The sequence below is a fragment of the Pseudophryne corroboree genome, chromosome 1 (assembly GCF_028390025.1).
Source record: "Pseudophryne corroboree isolate aPseCor3 chromosome 1, aPseCor3.hap2, whole genome shotgun sequence".
Taxonomy (NCBI): Eukaryota; Metazoa; Chordata; class Amphibia; order Anura; family Myobatrachidae; genus Pseudophryne; species Pseudophryne corroboree.
Window position 1 is genome coordinate 776,722,330 of NC_086444.1, and position 22,853 is coordinate 776,745,182.

General features: G+C 49.5%; 1 protein-coding gene across 1 annotated transcript in view; it reads right to left on the reverse strand.

The window, feature by feature from the left end:
• Positions 1-2,538, reverse strand: part of EIF4E (eukaryotic translation initiation factor 4E) — a 219,534-nt gene extending 216,996 nt beyond the window's left edge. Inside the window, exon 1 of the mRNA XM_063917731.1 lies at positions 2,400-2,538. Coding sequence (XP_063773801.1) covers positions 2,400-2,417 — 18 coding nt within the window. The 5' untranslated portion in view covers positions 2,418-2,538. The remainder of the gene's footprint in view (positions 1-2,399) is intronic.
• Positions 2,539-22,853: the final 20,315 nt, after the last annotated feature.

Genomic DNA, 22,853 nt, shown 5'->3' on the forward strand with positions numbered 1-22,853 from the left:
CCTAAAATATACTTTCTTTCTAGGAGCTCAGGAGAGCCCCTAGTGTGCATCCAGCTCAGCCGGGCACAAGAATCTAACTGAGGTCTGGAGGAGGGTCTTGGTGGGAGGAGCCAGTGCACACCAGGTAGTCCTAAAGCTTTCTTTAGTTGTGCCCAGTCTCCTGCGGAGCCGCTAATCCCCATGGTCCTTACGGAGTCCCAGCATCCACTTAGGACGTCAGAGAAAACAAAAGCTAAATGCAGGTTTTTTATGAAAGATTGTGAAAACACATGGATCCAGTGGGGTTTTTTTTATTCACGCGGAAAGGTGTTTAAAACTTCTGCAAAAATACAGAATTTATCGAATTGGCCGAAAAAATTTGTGCAAAAATCCTCAAAAAGGCTTTTTTGTTCATGAAAAGTTTACAGTGGCTAATACGCCCCTATACAGTATGTGCGCTACAGTATAATGCAAAATTGAGTCAGGAGTTACGAAGTTCAGTAAAAAGTACAGGAATCGCTACCATGCGTCAAACTAGGTGACTAGTGTCATGTGGTGCAAAAAGGCTAGGTGTAAGGACACATCTGTATAAAGCCTGTACAGTGTGACAGTACACGAGACGACATCTGGACCAATTTTGACAGATCGGAACGATAAATCACTCAAATTGTCAAGTGCGTCAGAACTCCCCTGGGAGCTTCCCGGGAGTGATTCCATACGATTTGGTACTTTTGTGCTATTTTTGCATAAGATATATTGCATGTGATTGATGAACCTGCTATACATCGCATGCAATATATCCTATGGCATACAATTGTACCATAAGATATATCTGATGGGCTGGCTAGAGGGCTACGGGCGCTGGGAGTGTCCTGAGAATGCCAGTCAAACTTCCCTGTGATACATTGCATGCGATATATCACATGCACAAAAAACACACTTTTTTCATCCAATTCCGATATATCATTAGTGCAGCAACGACCCAGGGGATCCTATCTGACAGCCACGGGGACGCGCATCAGATTGGAAACGATCTAAAACACATACGATTGTACACAATTTCATACAGTACATCAGACGGATATATCGGAATTGTATGAAATCGTGTAAAGTTGCACTAGTGTATGGGGCCATTTAGAACTATGTGCGCACCAGCAGCGTCACACGCCACATTTGAGGTCGACCCTACATGCTGGTAAATCTGAGAACATTGTCAATGACGGCATACTCCTGGATGTGGTCACTGAAGATACACCCTTATACCCCTTTCACACCAGATATGCAGGGGTCTTACCCGGGAATACGGTCCCTTGATCATGAAGGGACATTCCCGGGTAAGACCCCTTGCATACCGCAGTCAGTAGCCCGGCATATTGCCGGGTTGCTGACGTCAGCTGTGATGGCGCAAGAGATCACATGATCTCCAAGCGCCGCCTGCTACATAGAAAGTGAACAGGAGCCGGGGCGCATTGACCCGGCTCCCGTTCACACAGACCAGGTTCCCGGGAGGATCCCGGGACCAACACTGGTCGATTGCAGGGTTGAAATGCCAGGGCAGGAATCCCGGGATTTTGACCCTGTACCCTTTCACACCGAGTAATTTCCTGGGTTGGTGCGCGTTCATGTGCAATAACCCGGAAAATTTTGGGCTGTGTGAAAGGGGTATAAGTTATTTGCAAGACTGCTGTGTGAAACATCCAAATGACATATAGGGGGCAGCTAAACTAAAAATAGTATAACCAGCAAGTACAGAAAAGCTACAAAGCGGTGCCCTGCCTGCTGCTGCCCCGGGCGCAGGGGGTGAGGCGGGCAGGAGAACCAGGGTGCATGCAGCAACACCGTGCACGGGGTGAGGAGCCCGCACAGTAACAGCCGCCCTGACACTCCGTAACACGGCTCTGCCCCCGGCCGCTACCAGCCCCTATAAGGCCAGGGTTGCCGGGGGACAGCACGCTGCTGCCAGTGTGCGGAGGAAGAAAGGACGAGGAAGCAGGTGAGTGACAGCAGAGGAGGGCGGCATATGACATAGGAGGAGGGGGGAGGGAACCGGGACACCATATGCCTCGCACGCTGAGCCCACCCTCACCCGGCGCTCTCCGCCACGCGGCCCTCAGCCCGCGCCGCATGACAGGCACACATCACACGGCAGTTCGCGTAACAGCGCCGTGCGGCAGCATACGAGGCGGGAGTGGTGTGCCGGCGTGGGGGTGGCGGGCGCGGCCTCGCAGGGCAAGAGCACCAGCCGGCCGCTACTCCGTAAGGAGACACGCTGCACCGAGCTCCTCCTCTCCTCCCAGCGGCCGCAGCACGGCACTCCCGGACTCCCTCACGCAGCTCCCAGCTGCCATTACACGCCGACTGTCCCCCTCTAATCCGCTCAGCCATACGTATTCAGCGTCCCAGGTCACTGATCCACTCACCGGTTCCACGGTCGCCATTTTAGATAGATGTGACTGCACAGCAGCCGCTGGCAGGGGAGAAAAGGAGAGGAGGAAAAAAAAATTTTTATTCAAACCCGGTTGGTTTGGGGCGTGTCACGTGATGTCCGGCCTGAGCTTGCCCTGCGCGGCCCCGCCCTGCTGCTGCCCGAGAGGCCGCCGGGAGTTGTAGTTGAGACGCCCGTGTAGGCGGTAGCGTTACTCGGCAGGAGGCGCACTGACTGTGGACGCTGACGCAGGGAGGGAGGGTTCCTAAAGGAGGGCGAGGATGCGGCGTATGCAGGGAGGAGACGCTCTCAGTGACTTTCTTACTGCTGCTGCACGTGTGGCTGCTTCATGTCTGAGTGTCTATGCTGTTATGTGACTCAGTACAGTAGTCCTGCAGTCTCACAGGGTTCACACTATGGGAGATTTATCAAGGATGAGGTAAAAACTGGATTCCGGACCAGACCAGCTGCCTGTAGCAAACTCTGCTTTCTGGAGCTTGTAGTGCTCGTCCCCATTCGGGGCAGGGGTGTCCTGTCCAGTGGTATTGCCTGTGACTGCTGTTACACCAGGTAGGTTGGGATGGGGAGATTACAGCCACTCCATATGGTTCGGTAATGGAATAATAACCGTAACATTCCGGACCATACGTGGAGGCTGTAATCTCCCCCTCCCTGCCTCCCCAGTGACAGCTGTCACAGGCAACTGCCCCCCCAAACGGGGATGAGCACTACAAACTCCAGAATGATCGAGTTTGCTGCCGGCAACTGGTCTGGTCCAACGTTCTGGGGTTCGGACCGCTGCTGTTTTTACCTAATCCCAATTTATCAAACCTTAGAAAAAGCTAAGGTACCAGCAAATTATTATTATTTATTTATTAACAGTTTCTTATATAGCGCAGCATATTCTGTTGAGTTTTACAATTAGAGCAACGGTAATAGAACAAAACTGGGCAAAAACAGACAGACTTTGAGGTAGGAAGTCAGCTCTTAACTGCCATGTTACAGGCTCTGCTTGAAAAATGACGGGAGCGGATTGGTTGCTACTTTATCACTTCAAGCTTTTGTACATCTGTCTCTATGTTCCTGGATTTTTATATTGTTTTCTCAAATACTTTTTAAAAAATTTTTGGAGCAATACCAGATATCACTATTCCTCCTTTTTTGTTTTTAGCAGTTGGGCCTCCGGTGACGCATGCTCTAGCCCAGGGGTGGCCAACCAGTCAGAGACAAAGAGACAAAAAACTTTGTTTTGTACGTCAAAGAGCCGACATCGAGCTGAAGCATGCAAAAATAAATGGGATGTGACCATGTGCCTGCTACACCAGGTCCCTGGTATAAAATACATTGAAACAGCCAGATCCAACATAAAATACATTGAAAAAGCTACTTTCACATAATACACTTCAGCTCCCCCATGTGTCACTTTAGCCAACTCCCCAATGTGTCAATCCTGCTAGCACCCTCCTATGTCACTCTAGCCAGCTTCACACGAGTCACTCCTGCCAGCACCCTTGTGTCACTCCAGCCATCTCTCCCATGTGTCACTACTGCCAGAAATCTGCTGTGTCACTCCAGCCAGCTCCCCCTGCTACCACTCTTCTATGTCACACCAGCCAGCTCCCCACGAGTCACTCTTGCCAGCACCCTCCTGTGTCACTCCAGCCAGCTCCCCCTTGTGTCACTCCAGCATAACCTCATGTCAGCCCCCCCTCCCTTTAAACGTGTGTCATTGCAACAGCCTCTAATGTGTCCCCTGATTACTAGTGTCTGGCTCCCTCAGTTTTCAGTCCCCGTAGTGCTGCTATGTGTCTGGCTGGAGTGCATCGGTTTCTGGATCTGTGGTGGTCACACGATTTAGAGTGTCGGGAGCCACATTTGAATAAAGTAAGAACCGCATGCGGCTCAAGAGCCACTGGTTGGCCACCGCTGCTCTAGCCGAAGGTCATGCATGTGCATTGGCTGCTGGGGAGCCGAACCAGAAAGTAGTAAGATAGCACGCCGACTCCTGGCAAAAGTTTTTAGTAAATTTGAATGAAAATATTTTTACTTTTGTGAATTTACGTGAAAAATATAACATCTGCATTAAAAATGTGTATTGTGATAAATATGCCCGTAACAGCAGCTATATGCCGCAGTTACAGTACTACCGGACTCGCTGATTTTTGTTCGCGGCCACACAGGGTCTAGTGTGAGATCGGCCCGCAAGGAGGGCAGAGTTTGATGATGTTGCTGGCGTTAATATGCCATTGCAATGGCACCTCGCCCCCACTGCCCCTAATTAAAGCAACCCCATTTCTCTGACGTCCTAAGTGGATGCTGGGACTCCGTAAGGACCATGGGGATTAGCGGCTCCGCAGGAGACTGGGCACAACTAAAGAAAGCTTTAGGACTACCTGGTGTGCACTGGCTCCTCCCACTAAGACCCTCCTCCAGACCTCAGTTAGATTCTTGTGCCCGGCTGAGCTGGATGCACACTAGGGGCTCTCCTGAGCTCCTAGAAAGAAAGTATATTTAGGTTTTTTATTTCTCTAACGTCCTAGTGGATGCTGGGGACTCCGTCAGGACCATGGGGAATAGCGGCTCCGCAGGAGACAGGGCACAAAAAGTAAGCTTTTAGGATCACATGGTGTGTACTGGCTCCTCCCCCTATGACCCTCCTCCAAGCCTCAGTTAGGTTTTTGTGCCCGTCCGAGCAGGGTGCAATCTAGGTGGCTCTCATAAAGAGCTGCTTAGAAAGGAGAGAAGTGAACTCACCTGCGTGCAGGATGGATTTGCTTCTTAGGCTACTGGACACCATTAGCTCCAGAGGGATCGAACACAGGCCCAGCCATGGAGTCCGGTCCCGGAGCCGTGCCGCCGACCCCCCTTGCAGATGCCGAAGTTGAAGAGGTCCAGAGGTCCGGAAACAGGCGGCAGAAGACTTTCAGTCTTCATAAGGTAGCGCACAGCACTGCAGCTGTGCGCCATTGTTGTCGGCACACTTCACACCAGCGGTCACTGAGGGTGCAGGGCGCTGGGGGGGGCGCCCTGGGCAGCAATGTATAATACCTTTTTCTATGGCTAAAATACATCACATATAGCCCTTGAGGCTATATGGATGTATTTAACCCCTGCCATATATCGCAAACTCCGGGAGAAGAGCCCGCCGTTTTAGGGGGCGGGGCCTATTCTCCTCAGCACACAGCGCCATTTTCCTGCTCAGCTCCGCTGTGAGGAAGGCTCCCAGGACTCTCCCCTGCACTGCACTACAGAAACAGGGTAAAACAGAGAAGGGGGGCATATTTTGGCGATATTTTTATATATTAAGCGCATATAACAGAAACAACACCTTTTAGGGTTGTTTATATACATTTTTATAGCGCTTTGGTGTGTGCTGGCAAACTCTCCCTCTGTCTCCCCAAAGGGCTAGTGGGGTCCTGTCTTCGATAAGAGCATTCCCTGTGTGTCTGCTGTGTGTCGGTACGTGTGTGTCGACATGTATGAGGACGATGTTGGTGTGGAGGCGGAGCAATTGCCGGTAATGGTGATGTCACCCCCTAGGGAGTCGACACCGGAATGGATGGCTTTAATTATGGAATTACGTGATAATGTTAGCACGCTGCAAAAGTCAGTTGACGACATGAGACGGCCGGAAAACCAGTTAGTACCTGTCCAGGCGTCTCAGGCACCGTCAGGGGCTGTAAAACGTCCCTTACCTCAGTCAGTCGACACAGGTACCGACACAGATGAATCTAGTGTCGACGGTGAAGAAAGAAACGTATTTTCCAATAGGGCCACACGTTATATGATCACGGCAATGAAGGAGGCTTTGCATATCTCTGATACTGCAGGTACCTCAAAGGGGGGTATTATGTGGGGTGTGAAAAAACTACCTGTAGCTTTTCCAGAATCAGAGGAATTGAATGACGTGTGTGATGAAGCGTGGGTTAACCCCGATAGAAAACTGCTAATTTCAAAGAAGTTATTGGCATTATACCCTTTCCCACCAGAGGTTAGGGCGCGCTGGGAAACACCCCCTAGGGTGGATAAGGCGCTCACACGCTTATCAAAACAAGTGGCATTACCGTCTCCTGATACGGCCGCCCTCAAGGATCCAGCTGATAGGAGGCTGGAAACTACCCTGAAGAGTATATACACACATACTGGTGTTATACTGCGACCAGCAATAGCCTCAGCCTGGATGTGCAGTGCTGGGGTGGTGTGGTCGGATTCCCTGACTGAAAATATTGATACCCTGGATAGGGACAGTATTTTATTGACTATAGAGCAATTAAAGGATGCTTTTCTTTATATGCGAGATGCTCAGAGGGATATTTGCACTCTGGCATCGAGAGTAAGTGCGATGTCCATATCTGCCAGAAGAAGTTTATGGACGCGACAGTGGTCAGGTGATGCGGATTCCAAACGGCATATGGAAGTATTGCCGTATAAAGGAGAGGAATTATTTGGGGTCGGTCTATCGGATCTGGTGGCCACGGCAACAGCCGGAAAATCCACTTTTTTACCTCAGGTCACCTCCCAACAGAAAAAGACACCGTCTTTTCAGCCGCAGTCCTTTCGTTCCTATAAGAACAAGCGGGCAAAAGGACAGTCATATTTGCCCAGAGGCAAAGGAAGGGGTAAGAGGGTGCAGCAAGCAACTACTTCCCACGAACAGAAGCCCTCCCCGGCTTCTACAAAACCCTCAGCATGACGCTGGGGCTGTGCAAGCGGACTCAGGGGCGGTGGGGGGTCGACTAAAGATTTTCAGCACACAGTGGGCGCGCTCACAGGTGGACCCTTGGATCCTGCAGGTAGTATCTCAGGGTTACAAGTTGGAATTCGAAAAGTCTCCCCCTCGCCGGTTCCTAAAGTCTGCTTTACCAACGTCTCCCTCAGAAAGGGCGACGGTATTGGAAGCCATTCACAAGCTGTATTCTCAGCAGGTGATAGTCAAGGTACCCCTCCTACAACAGGGAAAGGGGTATTATTCCACACTATTTGTGGTACCGAAGCCGGACGGTTCGGTAAGACCTATTCTAAATCTGAAATCCTTGAACCTGTACATACAGAAATTCAAGTTCAAGATGGAGTCACTCAGAGCAGTGATAGCGAATCTGGAAGAAGGGGACTTCATGGTGTCCCTGGACATAAAAGATGCTTATCTGCATGTCCCAATTTACCCTTCACACCAAGGGTATCTCAGGTTCGTGATACAAAACTGTCATTATCAGTTTCAAACGCTGCCGTTTGGTTTGTCCACGGCACCTCGGGTCTTTACCAAGGTAATGGCCGAAATGATGGTTCTTCTACGAAGAAAAGGCGTATAAAATATCCCTTACTTGGACGATCTCCTGATAAGGGCAAGGTCCAGAGAACAGCTGGAAGTCGGAGTAGCACTAACCCAAGTAGTGCTTCAACAACACGGGTGGATTCTGAATCTTCCAAAATCTCAATTGACCCCGACGACACGTCTGCTGTTCCTGGGAATGATTCTGGACACTGTTCAGAAAAAGGTGTTTCTCCAGGAGGAGAAAGCAAGGGAGTTATCCGAACTTGTCAGGAACCTCCTAAAACCAGGAAATGTGTCAGTACATCAATGCACAAGAGTCCTGGGAAAGATGGTGGCTTCTTACGAAGAAATTCCATTCGGCAGATTCCACGCACGAATATTTCAGTGGGATCTGCTGGACAAATGGTCCGGATCGCATCTGCACATGCATCAGCGGATAACACTGTCACCAAGAACAAGGGTGTCTCTTCTGTGGTGGTTGCAGAGTGCCCATCTGTTAGAGGGCCGCAGATTCGGCATACAGGACTGGGTCCTGGTGACTACGGATGCCAGCCTACGAGGCTGGGGAGCAGTCACACAGGGAAGAAACTTCCAGGGCGTGTGGTCGAACCTGGAGACGTCTCTTCACATAAATATACTGGAGCTAAGAGCGATTTACAATGCTCTAAGCCTGGCAAAACCGCTGCTTCAGGGTCAGCCGGTGTTGATCCAGTCGGACAACATCACGGCAGTCGCCCACGTAAACAGACAGGGCGGCACGAGAAGCAGAAGAGCAATGACAGAAGCTGCAAGGATTCTTCGCTGGGCGGAAAATCATGTCATAGCACTGTCAGCAGTGTTCATTCCGGGAGTGGACAACTGGGAAGCAGACTTCCTCAGCAGACACGACCTCCACCCGGGAGAGTGGGGACTTCATCCAGAAGTCTTCCACATGATTGTGAACCGTTGGGAAAAACCAAAGGTGGACATGATGGCGTCCCGCCTCAACAAGAAACTGGACAGATATTGCGCCAGGTCAAGAGACCCTCAGGCAATAGCTGTGGACGCTCTGGTAACACCGTGGGTGTACCAGTCCGTGTATGTGTTTCCTCCTCTGCCTCTCATACCAAAGGTACTGAGAATTATACGGCTACGGGGAGTAAGAACAATACTCGTGGCTCCGGATTGGCCGAGAAGGACTTGGTACCCGGAACTTCAAGAAATGCTCACGGAAGAGCCGTGGCCTCTACCGTTAAGAAGGGATCTGCTTCAGCAGGGACCTTGTATGTTCCAAGACTTACCGCGACTGCGTTTGACGGCATGGCGGTTGAACGCCGGATTCTAAAAGAAAAGGGCATTCCAGAGGAAGTTATTCCTACCTTGATTAAAGCCAGGAAGGAAGTGACCGCACAACATTATCACCGCATTTGGAGAAAATATGTTGCGTGGTGTGAGGCCAAGAAGGCCCCAACGGAGGAATTTCAATTGGGTCGATTCCTACATTTCCTGCAGGCAGGATTGTCTATGGGCCTCAAATTGGGGTCTATTAAGGTTCAAATTTCGGCCTTATCGATTTTCTTCCAGAAAGAATTGGCTTCAGTGCCTGAAGTACAAACCTTTGTCAAAGGTGTACTACATATACAGCCCCCGATTGTGCCTCCAGTGGCACCGTGGGATCTCAACGTAGTTTTGGATTTTCTCAAATCCCATTGGTTTGAGCCGCTCAAATCGGTAGATTTGAAGAATCTTACATGGAAAGTAACCATGCTACTGGCCCTGGCTTCAGCCAGGAGAGTATCAGAGTTGGCGGCTTTATCGTACAAAAGCCCATATCTGATTTTCCATTCGGACAGGGCAGAACTGCGGACGCGTCCTCAGTTTCTGCCTAAGGTGGTTTCGGCTTTTCACTTGAACCAGCCTATTGTGGTGCCTGCGGCTACTAGCGACTTGGAGGACTCCAAGTTGCTGGACGTTGTCAGAGCATTGAAAATATATATTTCAAGGACGGCTGGAGTCAGAAAATCTGACTCGCTGTTTATCCTGTATGCACCCAACAAGATGGGTGCTCCTGCGTCTAAGCAGACGATTGCTCGTTGGATCTGTAGCACAATCCAACTTGCACATTCTGTGGCAGGCCTGCCACAGCCTAAATCTGTAAATGCCCACTCCACAAGGAAGGTGGGCTCATCTGGGGCGGCTGCCCGAGGGGTCTCGGCATTACAACTTTGCCGAGCAGCTACGTGGTCAGGGGAGAACACGTTTGTAAAATTTTACAAATTTGATACTCTGGCTAAGGAGGACCTGGAGTTCTCTCATTCGGTGCTGCAGAGTCATCCGCACTCTCCCGCCCGTTTGGGAGCTTTGGTATAATCCCCATGGTCCTGACGGAGTCCCCAGCATCCACTAGGACGTTAGAGAAAATAAGAATTTACTTACCGATAATTCTATTTCTCATAGTCCGTAGTGGATGCTGGGCGCCCATCCCAAGTGCGGATTGTCTGCAATACTTGTACATAGTTATTGTTACAAAAATCGGGTTATTATTGTTGTGAGCCATCTTTTCAGAGGCTTCTTCGTTGTTATCATACTGTTAACTGGGTTCAATCACAAGTTGTACGGTGTGATTGGTGTGGCTGGTATGAGTCTTACCCGGGATTCAAGATCCTTCCTTATTGTGTACGCTCGTCCGGGCACAGTACCTAACTGAGGCTTGGAGGAGGGTCATAGCGGGAGGAGCCAGTACACACCATGTGATCCTAAAAGCTTACTTTTTGTGCCCTGTCTCCTGCGGAGCCGCTATTCCCCATGGTCCTGACGGAGTCCCCAGCATCCACTACGGACTATGAGAAATAGAATTATCGGTAAGTAAATTCTTATTTTTACAGTGAGATCTGCTGGCAACAGACTCACTGCAGCGAGGGACTAAGGGGAGAAGAAGCGAACCTACCTAACAGGTGGTAGTTTGGGCTTCTTAGGCTACTGGACACCATTAGCTCCAGAGGGATCGACCGCAGGACCCGACCTTGGTGTTCGTTCCCGGAGCCGCGCCGCCGTCCCCCTTACAGAGCCAGAAGCATGAAGAGTCCGGAAAATCGGCGGCAGAAGACTTCGGTCTTCACCAAGGTAGCGCACAGCACTGCAGCTGTGCGCCATTGCTCCTCATGTACACCTCACACTCCGGTCACTGATGGGTGCAGGGCGCTGGGGGGGGCGCCCTGAGGGCAATATATGACACTTTGGCTGGCAAATCAACATCATATATAGTCCTAGAGGCTATATAGTTGTAAAATTACCCCTGCCAGTATTCCAGAAAAAGCGGGAGAAAGTCCGCCCGAAAAGGGGCGGGGCTTCTCCCTCAGCACACTGGCGCCATTTTCTCTTCACAGTGCAGCTGGAAGACAGCTCCCCAGGCTCTCCCCTGTAGTTTTCAGGCTCAAAGGGTTAAAAAGAGAGGTGGGGCACTAAATTTAGGCGCAATATATGTATACAAGCAGCTATTTGGGGAAAAATCACTCAGTTATAGTGTTAATCCCTGCATTATATAGCGCTCTGGTGTGTGCTGGCATACTCTCGGTCTCCCCAAAGGACTTTGTGAGGTCCTGTCCTCAGTCAGAGCATTCCCTGTGTGTGTGCGGTGTGTCGGTACGGCTGTCTCGACATGTTGGATGAGGAAGGTTACGTGGAGGCGGAGCAGAGGCCGATAAATGGGATGTCGCCCCCTGTGGGGCCGACACCAGAGTTGATGGATAGGTGGAAGGTATTAACCGACAGTGTCAACTCCTTACATAAAGGGCTGGATGACGTAACAGCTGTGGGACAGCCGGCTTCTCAGCCCGCGCCTGCCCAGGCGTCTCAAAGGCCATCAGGGGCTCAAAAAACGCCCGTTACCTCAGATGGCAGACACAGATGTCGACACAGAGTCTGACTCCAGTGTCGACGAGGTTGAGACATATACACAATCCACTAGGAACATCCGTTACATGATCTCGGCAATGAAAAATGTGTTACGCATTTTCTGACATGAACCCAAGTACCACATAAAAGGGGTTTTATTTTTGGGGAGAAAAAGCAGCCAGTGTTTTGTTCCCCCATCAGATGAATGAATGAAGTGTGTAAAGAAGCGTGGTTTCCCCCGATAAGAAACTGGTAATTTCTAAAAAGTTACTGATGGCGTACCCTTTCCCGCCAGAGGATAGGTCACGTTGGGAGATATCCCTTAGGGTGGATAAGGCGCTCACACGTTTGTCAAAAGGTGGCACTGCCGTCTTAGGATACAGCCACCTTGAAGGAACCTGCTGATAAAAAGCAGGAGGCGATCCTGAAGTCTGTATTTACACACTCAGGTTATATACTGAAACCTGCAATTGCCTCAGCATAAATAGTGCTGCTGCAGCGTGGTCTGATACCCTGTCAGATAATATTAATACGCTAAGACAGGGATAATGGCCCTCATTCCGAGTTGATCGCTCGCAAGGCGAATTTAGCAGAGTTGCTCACGCTAAGCCTACGCCTACTGGGAGTGTATCTTAGCTTCTTAAAATTGCGACCGATGTATTCGCAATATTGCGATTACAAACTACTTAGCAGTTTCAGAGTAGCTTCAGACTTACTCGGCATCTGCGTTCAGTTCAGTGCTTGTCGTTCCTGGTTTGACGTCATAAACACACCCAGTGTTCGCCCAGACACTCCCCCGTTTCTCCGGCCACTCCTGCGTTTTTTCCGGAAACGGTAGCGTTTTTATCCACACGCCCCGAAAACGCTGTGTTTCCGCCCAGTAACACCCATTTCCTGTCAATCACACTACGTTCGCCAGAGCGAAGAAAAAGCCGTGAGTAAAAATACTATCTTCATTGTAAAATTACTTGGCGCAGTCGCAGTGCGAATATTGCGCATGCGTACTAAGCGGAATTTCACTGCGATGCGAAGAAAATTACCGAGCGATCAACTCGGAATGAGGGCCAATATTTTGCTAACATTGAGCATATTTAAGACGTTGTCTTATATATAAAGGATGCACAGAGGGATATTTGCCGGCTGGCATCCTGAATTAATGCAATGTCCATTCTGCCAGGAGGGTATTAGAAACCCGGCAGTGGACAGGTGATGCTGCCTGTAAAAGGCACATGGAGTTTCTGCCTTATAAGGGTGAGGAATTGTTTGGGGATGGTCTCTGGGATCTCGTATCCACAGCAACAGCTGGGAATAAAAATAAAATAAAAATTTACCTCAGGTTTCCTCACAGCCTAAGAAAGCACCGTATTTTCAGGTACAGTCCTTTCGGCTTCAGAAAAGCAAGCGGGTCAAGGGCGCTTCCTTTCTGCACAGAGACAAGGGAAGAAGGAAAAAAAGCTGCACCAGCAGCCAGTTCCCAGGATCAAAAATCTTCCCCCGCTTCCTCTGAGTCCACCGCATGACGCTGGGGCTCCACAGGTGGAGACAGGTGCGGTAGGGGCGCGTCTCGGGAACTTCAGGGACCAGTGGGCTTGCCCACAGGTGGATCTCTAGGTTCTGCAAATAGTATCACAGGGATACAGGCTGGAGTTCGAGGCGACTCCCCCTCGCCGTTACCTCACAACAGCCTTGCCTGCTGCCCTCGGAGAAAGGTAGTACTGGCGGCAATTCACAAGCTGTACTTCCAGCAGGTGAAATCAAGGTACCCCTCCTTCAACAAGGCCGGGGTTACTATTCCAAAATGTTGTGGTACCGAAACCAGACTGTTCGGTGAGACCCATTCTAAAATGAAAAGCCTTGAACACTTATATACGAAGGTTCAAGTTCAAAATGGAATCGCTCAGGGCGATTATTGCAAGCCTGGAGAATTTCATGGTATCACTGGACATCAAGGATGATTACCTGCATGTCCCTATTTACCCTCTTCACCAGGAGTACCTCAATATTGTGGTACAGGATTGTCATTACCAATTCCAGACGTTGCCGTTGGTCTGTCCCCGGCACCGAGGTATTTACCAAGGTAATGGCCGAAATAATTATCCCGTACTTGGACGATCTCCTTATAAAGGCGAGGTCCAGGGAGCAGTTGTTCGTCGGAGTAGCACTATCTCGGGAAGTGCTACAACCGCACGGCTGGTTTCTGAATATTCCAAAGTCGCAGCTGGTTCCTACGACGCGTCTACTGTTCCTGGGTATGGTTCTGGACACAGAACAGGATAAAAAGGTTTTCTCCCGGAGGAGAAGTCCAAGGAGTTGTTGTCTCTAGACAGAGACCTCCTAATACGTATACAGGTGTCGGTGCATCAATGCACGCGAGCCCTGGGAAAGATGGTAGCTTCTTACGAAGAAATTCCATTCGCCAAGTCCCATGCAAGGATTTTCCAGTGGGATCTGTTGGACAAGTGGTCCGGGTCGCATCTTCAGATGCATCGGCGGATAACCCTGTCTCCAAGGGTCAGGGTGTCGCTGTTGTGGTGGCTGCAGAGTGCTCATCTTCTAGGGGGCCGCAGATTCGGCATACAGGACTGGGTCCTGGTGACCACGGATGCCAGCCTTCGAGGCTGGGGGCAGTCACACAGGGAAGGAACTTCCAAGGCTATGGAAAAGTCAGGAGACTTCCCTACACATAAATATTCTGGAACTGAGGGCCATTTACAATGCCCTAAGTCAGACTAGACCCCTGCTTCAACACCGGCCGGTGCTGATCCAGTCAGACAACATCACGGCGGTCGCTCATGTAAACCGACAGGGCGGCACAAGAAGCAGGATGGCGATGGCAGAAGCCACAAGGATTCTCCGATGGGCGGAAAATCATGTGTTAGCACTGTCAGCAGTGTTCATTCCCGGAGTGGACAACTGAGAAGCAGACTTTCTCAGAAGACACGACCTCCACCCGGGGGAGTGGGGACTTCATCCAGAAGTCTTCCAAATGATTGTACACCGTTGGGAAAGGCCACAGGTGGACATGATGGCGTCCCGCCTCAACTAAAAGTTACAAAGATATTGCGCCAGGTCAAGGACCCTCAGGCGATAGCTGTGGACGCTCTGGTAACACCGGGGGTGTACCAGTCGGTGTATGTGAGGAGTAAGAACTATACTCATTGTTCCGGGTTGGCCAAGAAGAGCTTGGTAACCAGAACTCCAAGAAATGATCTCAGAGGTCCTATGGCCTCTGCCGCTCAGACAGGACCTGCTGCAGCAGGGGGCCTGTCTGTTCCAAGACGTATCGCGGCTGCGTTGACGGCATGGCGGTTGAACGCCGGATCCTGAAGGAAAAGAGAATTCCGGAGGAAATTATCCCTACGCTATTTAAAGCTAGGAAAGAAGTGAACGCAAACCATTATCACCGCATATGGCGAAAATATGTTGCGTACTGTGAGGCCAGGAAGGCCCCAAAGGAGAAATTTCAGCTAGGTCGATTTCTGCACTTCCTACAGTCAGAGGTGACTATGGGCCTAAAATTGGGTTCCATTAAGGTCCAGATTTCGGCTCTATCGATTTTCTTCCAAAATTGAACTGGCTTCACTGCCTGAAGTTCAGACTTTTGTTAAGGGAGTGCTGCATAGTCAGTCCCCCGTTTGTGCCTCCAGTGGCACCATGGGATCTCAACGTGGTGTTGGATTTCCTGAAGTCGCACTGGGTTGAGCCACTTAAATCCGTGGAGCTATAATACCTCACGTGGAAAGTGGTCATTCTGTGGGCCTTGGCGTCGGCCAGGCGTGTATCAGAATTGGCGGCTTTGTCATACAAAAGCCTTTATCTGTTTTTTATATGGATAAGGCGGAATTGAGGACTCGTTCCCAATTCCTTCCTAAGGTGGTATCAGTTTTTCATGTGAACCAACCTATTGTGGTGCCTGCGGCTACTTGGGACTTGGAGGATTCCAAGTTACTGGATGTAGTCAGGGCCCTGAAAAGTATATGTTTCCAGGACAGCTGGAGTCAGGAAAACTGACTCGCTATTTCTCCTGTATGCACCCAACAAGCTGGGTGCTCCTGCTTCTAAGCAGACGGTTGCTCGCTGGATCTGTAGCACGATTCAACTTGCACATTCTGCGGCTGGACTGCCGCACCCTAAATCTGTAAAAGCCCATTCCACGAGGAAAGGGGCTCTTCTTGGGCGGCTGCCCGAGGGGTCTCGGCTTTACAATTTTGCCGAGCTGTTACTTGGTCGGGTTCAAACACTTTTGAAAGAGTCTACAAGTTTGATACCCTGGCTGAGGAGGACCTAGAGTTTGCTCATTCGGTGCTGCAGAGTCATCCGCACTCTCCCGCCCGTTTGGGAGCTTTGGTATAATCCCCATGGTCCTTACGGAGTCCCAGCATCCACTTAGGACGTCAGAGAAAATAAGATTTTACTCACCGGTAAATCTATTTCTCGTAGTCCGTAGTGGATGCTGGGCGCCCATCCCAAGTGCGGATTGTCTGCAATACTTGTATATAGTTATTGCCTAACTAAAGGGTTATTGTTGAGCCTTCTGTTGAGAGGCTCAGTTATATTTCATACTGTTAACTGGGTATAGTATCACGAGTTATACGGTGTGATTGGTGTGGCTGGTATGAGTCTTACCCGGGATTCAAAATCCTTCCTTATTGTGTCAGCTCTTCCGGGCACAGTATCCTAACTGAGGTCTGGAGGAGGGTCTTAGTGGGAGGAGCCAGTGCACACCAGGTAGTCCTAAAGCTTTCTTTAGTTGTGCCCAGTCTCCTGCGGAGCCGCTAATCCCCATGGTCCTTACGGAGTCCCAGCATCCACTACGGACTACGAGAAATAGATTTACCGGTGAGTAAAATCTTATTATTGTTGATATTCCTCCCGTTATAATGTAATATCAATATTGTTGAACTGTTAGGCTAATTCTAACCCTATTGCTAAACCTAATTGAAATATCTACCTTATAATAATGTCAACGTTAATCATGTTAACATCATCAATGTCAGCATTGTGAATGTTGATATTTTCAATGTAGATGTACTATCTGCATACTTTATTTATATACCAATACGGAGGGGAGAAAATTCTGAAAATGGCTGTTGTCCTCTGGAAGTTAGAATTGTTTACATACCTACTATTGGTCTCCAAGTGGAGCCGCTATCTTCTATGTATGTGTGTATATAATAGTAAGAATTTCATATGCAGTACTGTGCAAAAGGACATTTCACTTCCAGGACTCCTTGTTCATCTTTACGCTGACGATAGTTCTTAAATGACATTCGCTGTATGTTTGGGGTCGCTGTCCTACTGCAGAATAAATTTGGAGCCAAACATTGATGGTAATGCATGATGGATAAGTACCTGCCTGTATTTCTCAGCACTGAGGCACAAAAAAACGGGCAACGTTGAGGACCGTAGACGCACTGGTCGGCCAAGAAAACGTGCATCAGATGAAAGACGCATCATGCTTTCTTCCCTTTAGAAATTGGAAGATGTCCAGCAGTGCCATCAGCTCAGCACTGGCAGAAACCAGTGGGACCCAGGTATACCAACGTACTGTTAGGAGAAGTCTGGCCAGAAGTGGTCTTCATGGAAGAATTGCAGCAGAAACCAAGGCCAAGTGACTCAACTATGCACCAAAACTTAGGACATTTGAGTGCAGAAAAATGGCAGCAGATGCTCTGGACTGATGAGTCAAATTTAAATAATTGGTTTTAACAGAAGGCAGTAGGTTTGCCGAAGAGCTGGAGAGTGGTACAACAATGAGTATCTGCAGGCGGTGAAGCATGGTGGAGGTTCCTTGCAAGTTTAGGGCTGCATTTCTGCAAATGGAGTTGGGGATGTGGTCAGGATTAATGGGGTCCTCAATGCAGAGAAATACAGGCAGGTACTTATTCATCATGCAGTATTAGGCAGGTGTCTGATTGGTTCCAAATTTATTCTGCAGCAGGACAATGACCCCCAAACATAAGCCAATGTTATTAAGAACTGTCTTCAGCATAAAGAAGAACAAGGAGTTTTGGAAGTGATGATATGGCATCCACAGAGCTCTGATCTCAACATCATTGAGTCTCTGGGATTACATGAAGAGACAGAAGGCTTTGAGCAAGCCTACATCCACAGCAGATCTGTGGTTATTTCTCCAAGATGTTTGGAACGACCTCTTTTTCGAGTTCCTTCAAAAAATGTGTGCAAGTGTAACGATGAAGAATTGATGCTGTTTTGAAGGCAAAGGATGGTCACACCAAATACTGGACCCTATTCAGCATGCAGAGCATCAGCGATGTGATTGCATACTGACGATCCCGTGTGCACGTACAACAGCCATACTGCACGTGCGCGCACAGTTCTGTGCAATTGCATCTAAGTTATGCAAATGCCGCTGCCAGAATGACAGGCAGAGGCGTTTGCGGGGCAGTGACTCGGCATTAGGCGGGCTGTGGTGACGAAAATAGGGGCGGGTTTTGGGCGGCTGTGTGATGCACAGGCGACCGCTGCGATACCCAGCCACAGCATGCGATCGTATCCAGTTGCAGTTTTGCTATTCTGAACCTGAATAAGGGCCCTCATTCCGAGTTGATCGCTCGCAAGGCGATTTTAGCAGAGTTGCTCACGCTAAGCCGCCGCCTACTGGGAGTGTATCTTAGCATCTTAAAATTGCGAACGATGTATTCGCAATATTGCGATTACAAACTACTTAGCAGTTTCAGAGTAGCTCCACACTTACTCGGCATCTGCGATCAGTTCAGTGCTTGTCGTTCCTGGTTTGACGTCACAAACACACCCAGCGTTCGCCCAGACACTCCCCGTTTCCCCGGCCACTCCTGCGTTTTTTTCCGGAAACGGTAGCGTTTTTTCCCGCACGCCCATAAAACGGCCTGTTTCCGCCCAGTAACACCCATTTCCTGTCAATCACACTACGATCGCCGGAGCGATGAAAAAGCCGTGAGTAAAAATAGTATCTCCATTGTAAAATTACTTGGCGCAGTCGCAGTGCGAATATTGCGCATGCGTACTAAGCGAAATTTCACTGCGATGCGATGAAAAATACCGAGCGAACGACTCGGAATGAGGGCCAAGGTCCTTTGATTTGGTTTAGATTTCTCTTCTGTTCATTCACTGAGTTTTGTTTATTAATAAAAATAAACTATTAACACTTCTATTCTTGAAAGCATTTTTTGCAGCATTTTTTCCACAACTGCTTTAAAGTGTGTGTGTGTGTGTGTGTGTGTGTGTGTGTGTATATATATATATATATATATATATATATATATATGTTAGTAGAAAGCTCTATGGGGAGCGCACAATGGGGGTCATTCCGACCCGATCGTTCGCCGTAGTTCACAGCGATCGGGTCGAAATTACGCATGTGCCGGCGCCGCAGTGCACAGGCGAATGCCAGACGGCCGAAGGCCGTCGTCCCCTAGCGATCGCCTCTACCTGATTGACAGGCAGAGGTGGTCGATGGGTGGGAGGGGGTGGCACGGCGGCGTTAGGCTGCCGTTTTGGGGGCGGGGTCCGGCCAACGCAGGCGTGGCTGGACCGTGCAGGAGGTGGGCCACAGCGGCTGCGTGACGTCCAGGGGCAGCGATGAGCAACTCCCGGTCAGCCGCAGGAGCTGCTCTGACTGGGAGTTACTCAACAAGTACAAAAGCATCACCGCTGTGCGATGCTTTTGTACTTGTGTGGGGTGCCCGGACAGACATGCGAGTCGGATTAGCCCCGTGCTGGGCGTCCTCCCACATGTCTGGGAACATGATCGTAGCTGTGCTAAATTTAGCACAGCTACGATCAACTCTGAATGACCCCCAATAACCACTGACAGTTCACAAATGGTCTTTGAAAGAAATTTCTTTCGGAATGGATATGAACCGAAGAAGAAACTGATGGTTCTGGAATAGACCCTCGTACCAAAGTTACCTAACAGCGAAATCACTCATTAGTCCATATTCTTTCAAACTATTTATTTAAAAGAAAATTTGTATAAAAAATTATTATACGACTCTTACATTAGTCTTGACATTCGTGGGTAAGTTGTTATCATAAAGGACTTTCTGTCTACCCCAGCCGGGAGGAGCTCCTGTGACAGCCTGTCCACCCACTATGTCGAAGACAGTCACCCAACGCGTGTCGTCTACAGATTTCTTTCCTTTAACAAAAAAGGACTAAATTCATACAATATACATATCAATAAACACAAATTTCTCTGACGTCCTAAGTGGATGCTGGGACTCCGTAAGGACCATGGGGAATAGCGGCTCCGCAGGAGACTGGGCACAACTAAAAGAAAGCTTTTGGTCTAACTGGTGTGCACTGGCTCCTCCCTCTATGACCCTCCTCCAGACCTCAGTTAGAATCTTGTGCCCGGCTGAGCTGGATGCACACTAGGGGCTCTCCTGAGCTCCTAGAAAAGAAAGTATATTTTAGGTTTTTTATTTTCAGTGAGATCTGCTGGCAACAGACTCACTGCTACGAGGGACTAAGGGGAGAAGAAGCGAACCTACCTGATTGGAGATAGTTTGGGCTTCTTAGGCTACTGGACACCATTAGCTCCAGAGGGATCGAACACAGGACCCGACCTCGATCGTTCGGTCCCGGAGCCGCGCCGCCGTCCCCCTTACAGAGCCAGAAGCATGAAGATGGTCCTGAAAATCGGCGGCAGAAGACTTCGGTCTTCAACAAGGTAGCGCACAGCACTGCAGCTGTGCGCCATTGCTCCTCATGCACACCACACACTCCGGTCACTGATGGGTGCAGGGCGCTGGGGGGGGGCGCCCTGAGCAGCAATATTCATACCTTGGCTGGCAAAAAATCACAATATATAGTCCCAGAGGCTATATATGTGATAAATACCCCTGCCAGAATCCATAAAAAAAGCGGGAGAAAAGTCCGCCGAGAAAGGGGCGGGGCTATCTCCCTCAGCACACTGGCGCCATTTTTCCCTCACAGCTCCGCTGGAAGGATCGCTCCCTGGCTCTCCCCTGCAGTTTCAAGCATCAAAAGGGTAAAAAAGAGAGGGGGGGGCACTAAATTTAGGCGCAGCAATATATATATATATATATATATATATATATATATATATATATATATATATAAGCAGCTATAAGGGAAAACACTCAGTTATAGTGTTAATCCCTGTGTTATATAGCGCTCTGGTGTGTGCTGGCATAATCTCTCTCTGTCTCCCCAAAGGGCTTTGTGGGGTCCTGTCCTCTGTCAGAGCATTCCCTGTGTGTGTGTGGTGTGTCGGTACGGCTGTGTCGACATGTTTGATGAGGAGGCTTACGTGGAGGCGGAGCAGATGCCGATAAATGTGATGTCACCCCCTGCGGGGTCGACACCTGAGTGGATGGTTATGTAAAAGGAATTACGCGACAGTGTCGACTCCTTACATAAAAGGTTTGACGACATACCAAATATGGGACAGCCGGCTTCTCAGCCTGTGCCTGCCCAGGCGTCTCAAAAGCCATCAGGGGCTCTAAAACGCCCGCTACCTCAGATGGCAGACACAGATGTCGACACGGAGTCTGACTCCAGTGTCGACGACGATGAGACTAATGTAACTTCCAATAGGGCCACACGTTACATGATTGAGGCAATGAAAAATGTGTTGCATATTTCTGATGTTACCCCAGGTACCACAAAAAAGGGTATTATGTTTGGAGAGAAAAAACTACCAGTAGTTTTTCCTCCATCTGAGGAATTAAATGAAGTGTGTGAAAAAGCGTGGGCTTCCCCCGATAAGAAACTGGTAATTTCTAAAAGGTTACTAATGACGAACCCTTTCCCGCCAGAGGATAGGTCACGTTGGGAAACATCCCCTCGGGTGGATAAAGCGCTCACACGCTTGTCGAAGAAGGTGGCACTACCGTCTCCGGATACGGCCGCCCTAAAGGAACCTGCTGATAGAAAGCAGGAGGCTATCCTGAAGTCTGTATATACACACACAGGTATTATATTGAGACCAGCTATTGCTTCAGCATGGATGTGCAGTGCTGCAGCTGCGTGGTCAGATTCCCTGTCGGAAAATATTGATACCCTAGACAGGGACACTATATTGCTAACCGTAGAGCATATTATAGACGCAGTCTTATACATGAGAGATGCATAGAGGGATATTTGCCGGCTGGCATCTAAAATAAGTGCAATGTCCATTTCTGCCAGGAGAGGGTTATGGACTCGGCAGTGGACAGGTGATGCAGATTCTAAAAGGCACATGGAAGTTTTGCCTTATAAGGGTGAGGAGTTGTTCGGGGATGGTCTCTCGGACCTCGTTTCCACAGCAACAGCTGGGAAGTTTACATTTTTACCCCATGTTCCCTCACAGCCAAAGAAAGCACCGTATTATCAGGGACAGTCCTTTCGGCCCCATAAGGGCAAGCGGGTTAAAGGCGCGTCCTTTCTGACCAGAGGCAGAGGTAGAGGGAAAAAGCTGCAGCATACAGCCAGTTCCCAGGAGCAAAAGTCCTCCCCCGCTTCCTCCAAGTCCACCGCATGACGCTGGGGCTCCACAGGCGGAGCCAGGTACGGTGGGGGCCTGTCTCAAAAACTTCAGCAAGCAGTGGGCTCGCTCACGGGTGGATCCCTGGATCCTTCAAGTAGTATCTCAGGGGTACAAGCTGGAATTCGAGACGTCTCCCCCCCGCCGTTTCCTCAAATCTGCCTTGCCAACAACTCCCTCAGGCAGGGAGGCAGTGTTAGAGGCAATTCACAAGTTGTATTCCCAGCAGGTGATAGTCAAAGTGCCCCTACTTCAACAAGGACGGGGTTACTATTCCACAATGTTTGTGGTACCGAAACCAAACGGTTCGGTGAGACCCATTTTAAATTTGAAATCCTTGAACACATATATAAAAAAATTCAAGTTCAAGATGGAATCGCTCAGGGCGGTTATTGCAAGCCTGGACGAGGGGGATTACATGGTATCACTGGACATCAAGGATGCTTACCTGCATGTCCCCATTTACCATCCTCACCAGGAGTACCTCAGATTTGTGGTACAGGATTGTCATTACCAATTCCAGACGTTGCCGTTTGGTCTATCCACGGCTCCGAGGGTATTTACCAAGGTAATGGCCGAAATGATGATACTCCTTTGAAAGAAGGGAGTTTTAATTATCCTGTACTTGGACGATCTCCTGATAAAGGCGAGGTCCAGGGAGCAGTTGTTGGTCAGGGTAGCACTATCTCGGGAGGTGCTACAACAGCATGGCTGGATTCTAAATATTCCAAAGTCACAGCTGGTCCCTACGACACGTCTACTGTTCCTGGGGATGGTTCTGGACACAGAACAGAAAAAAGTGTTTCTCCCGG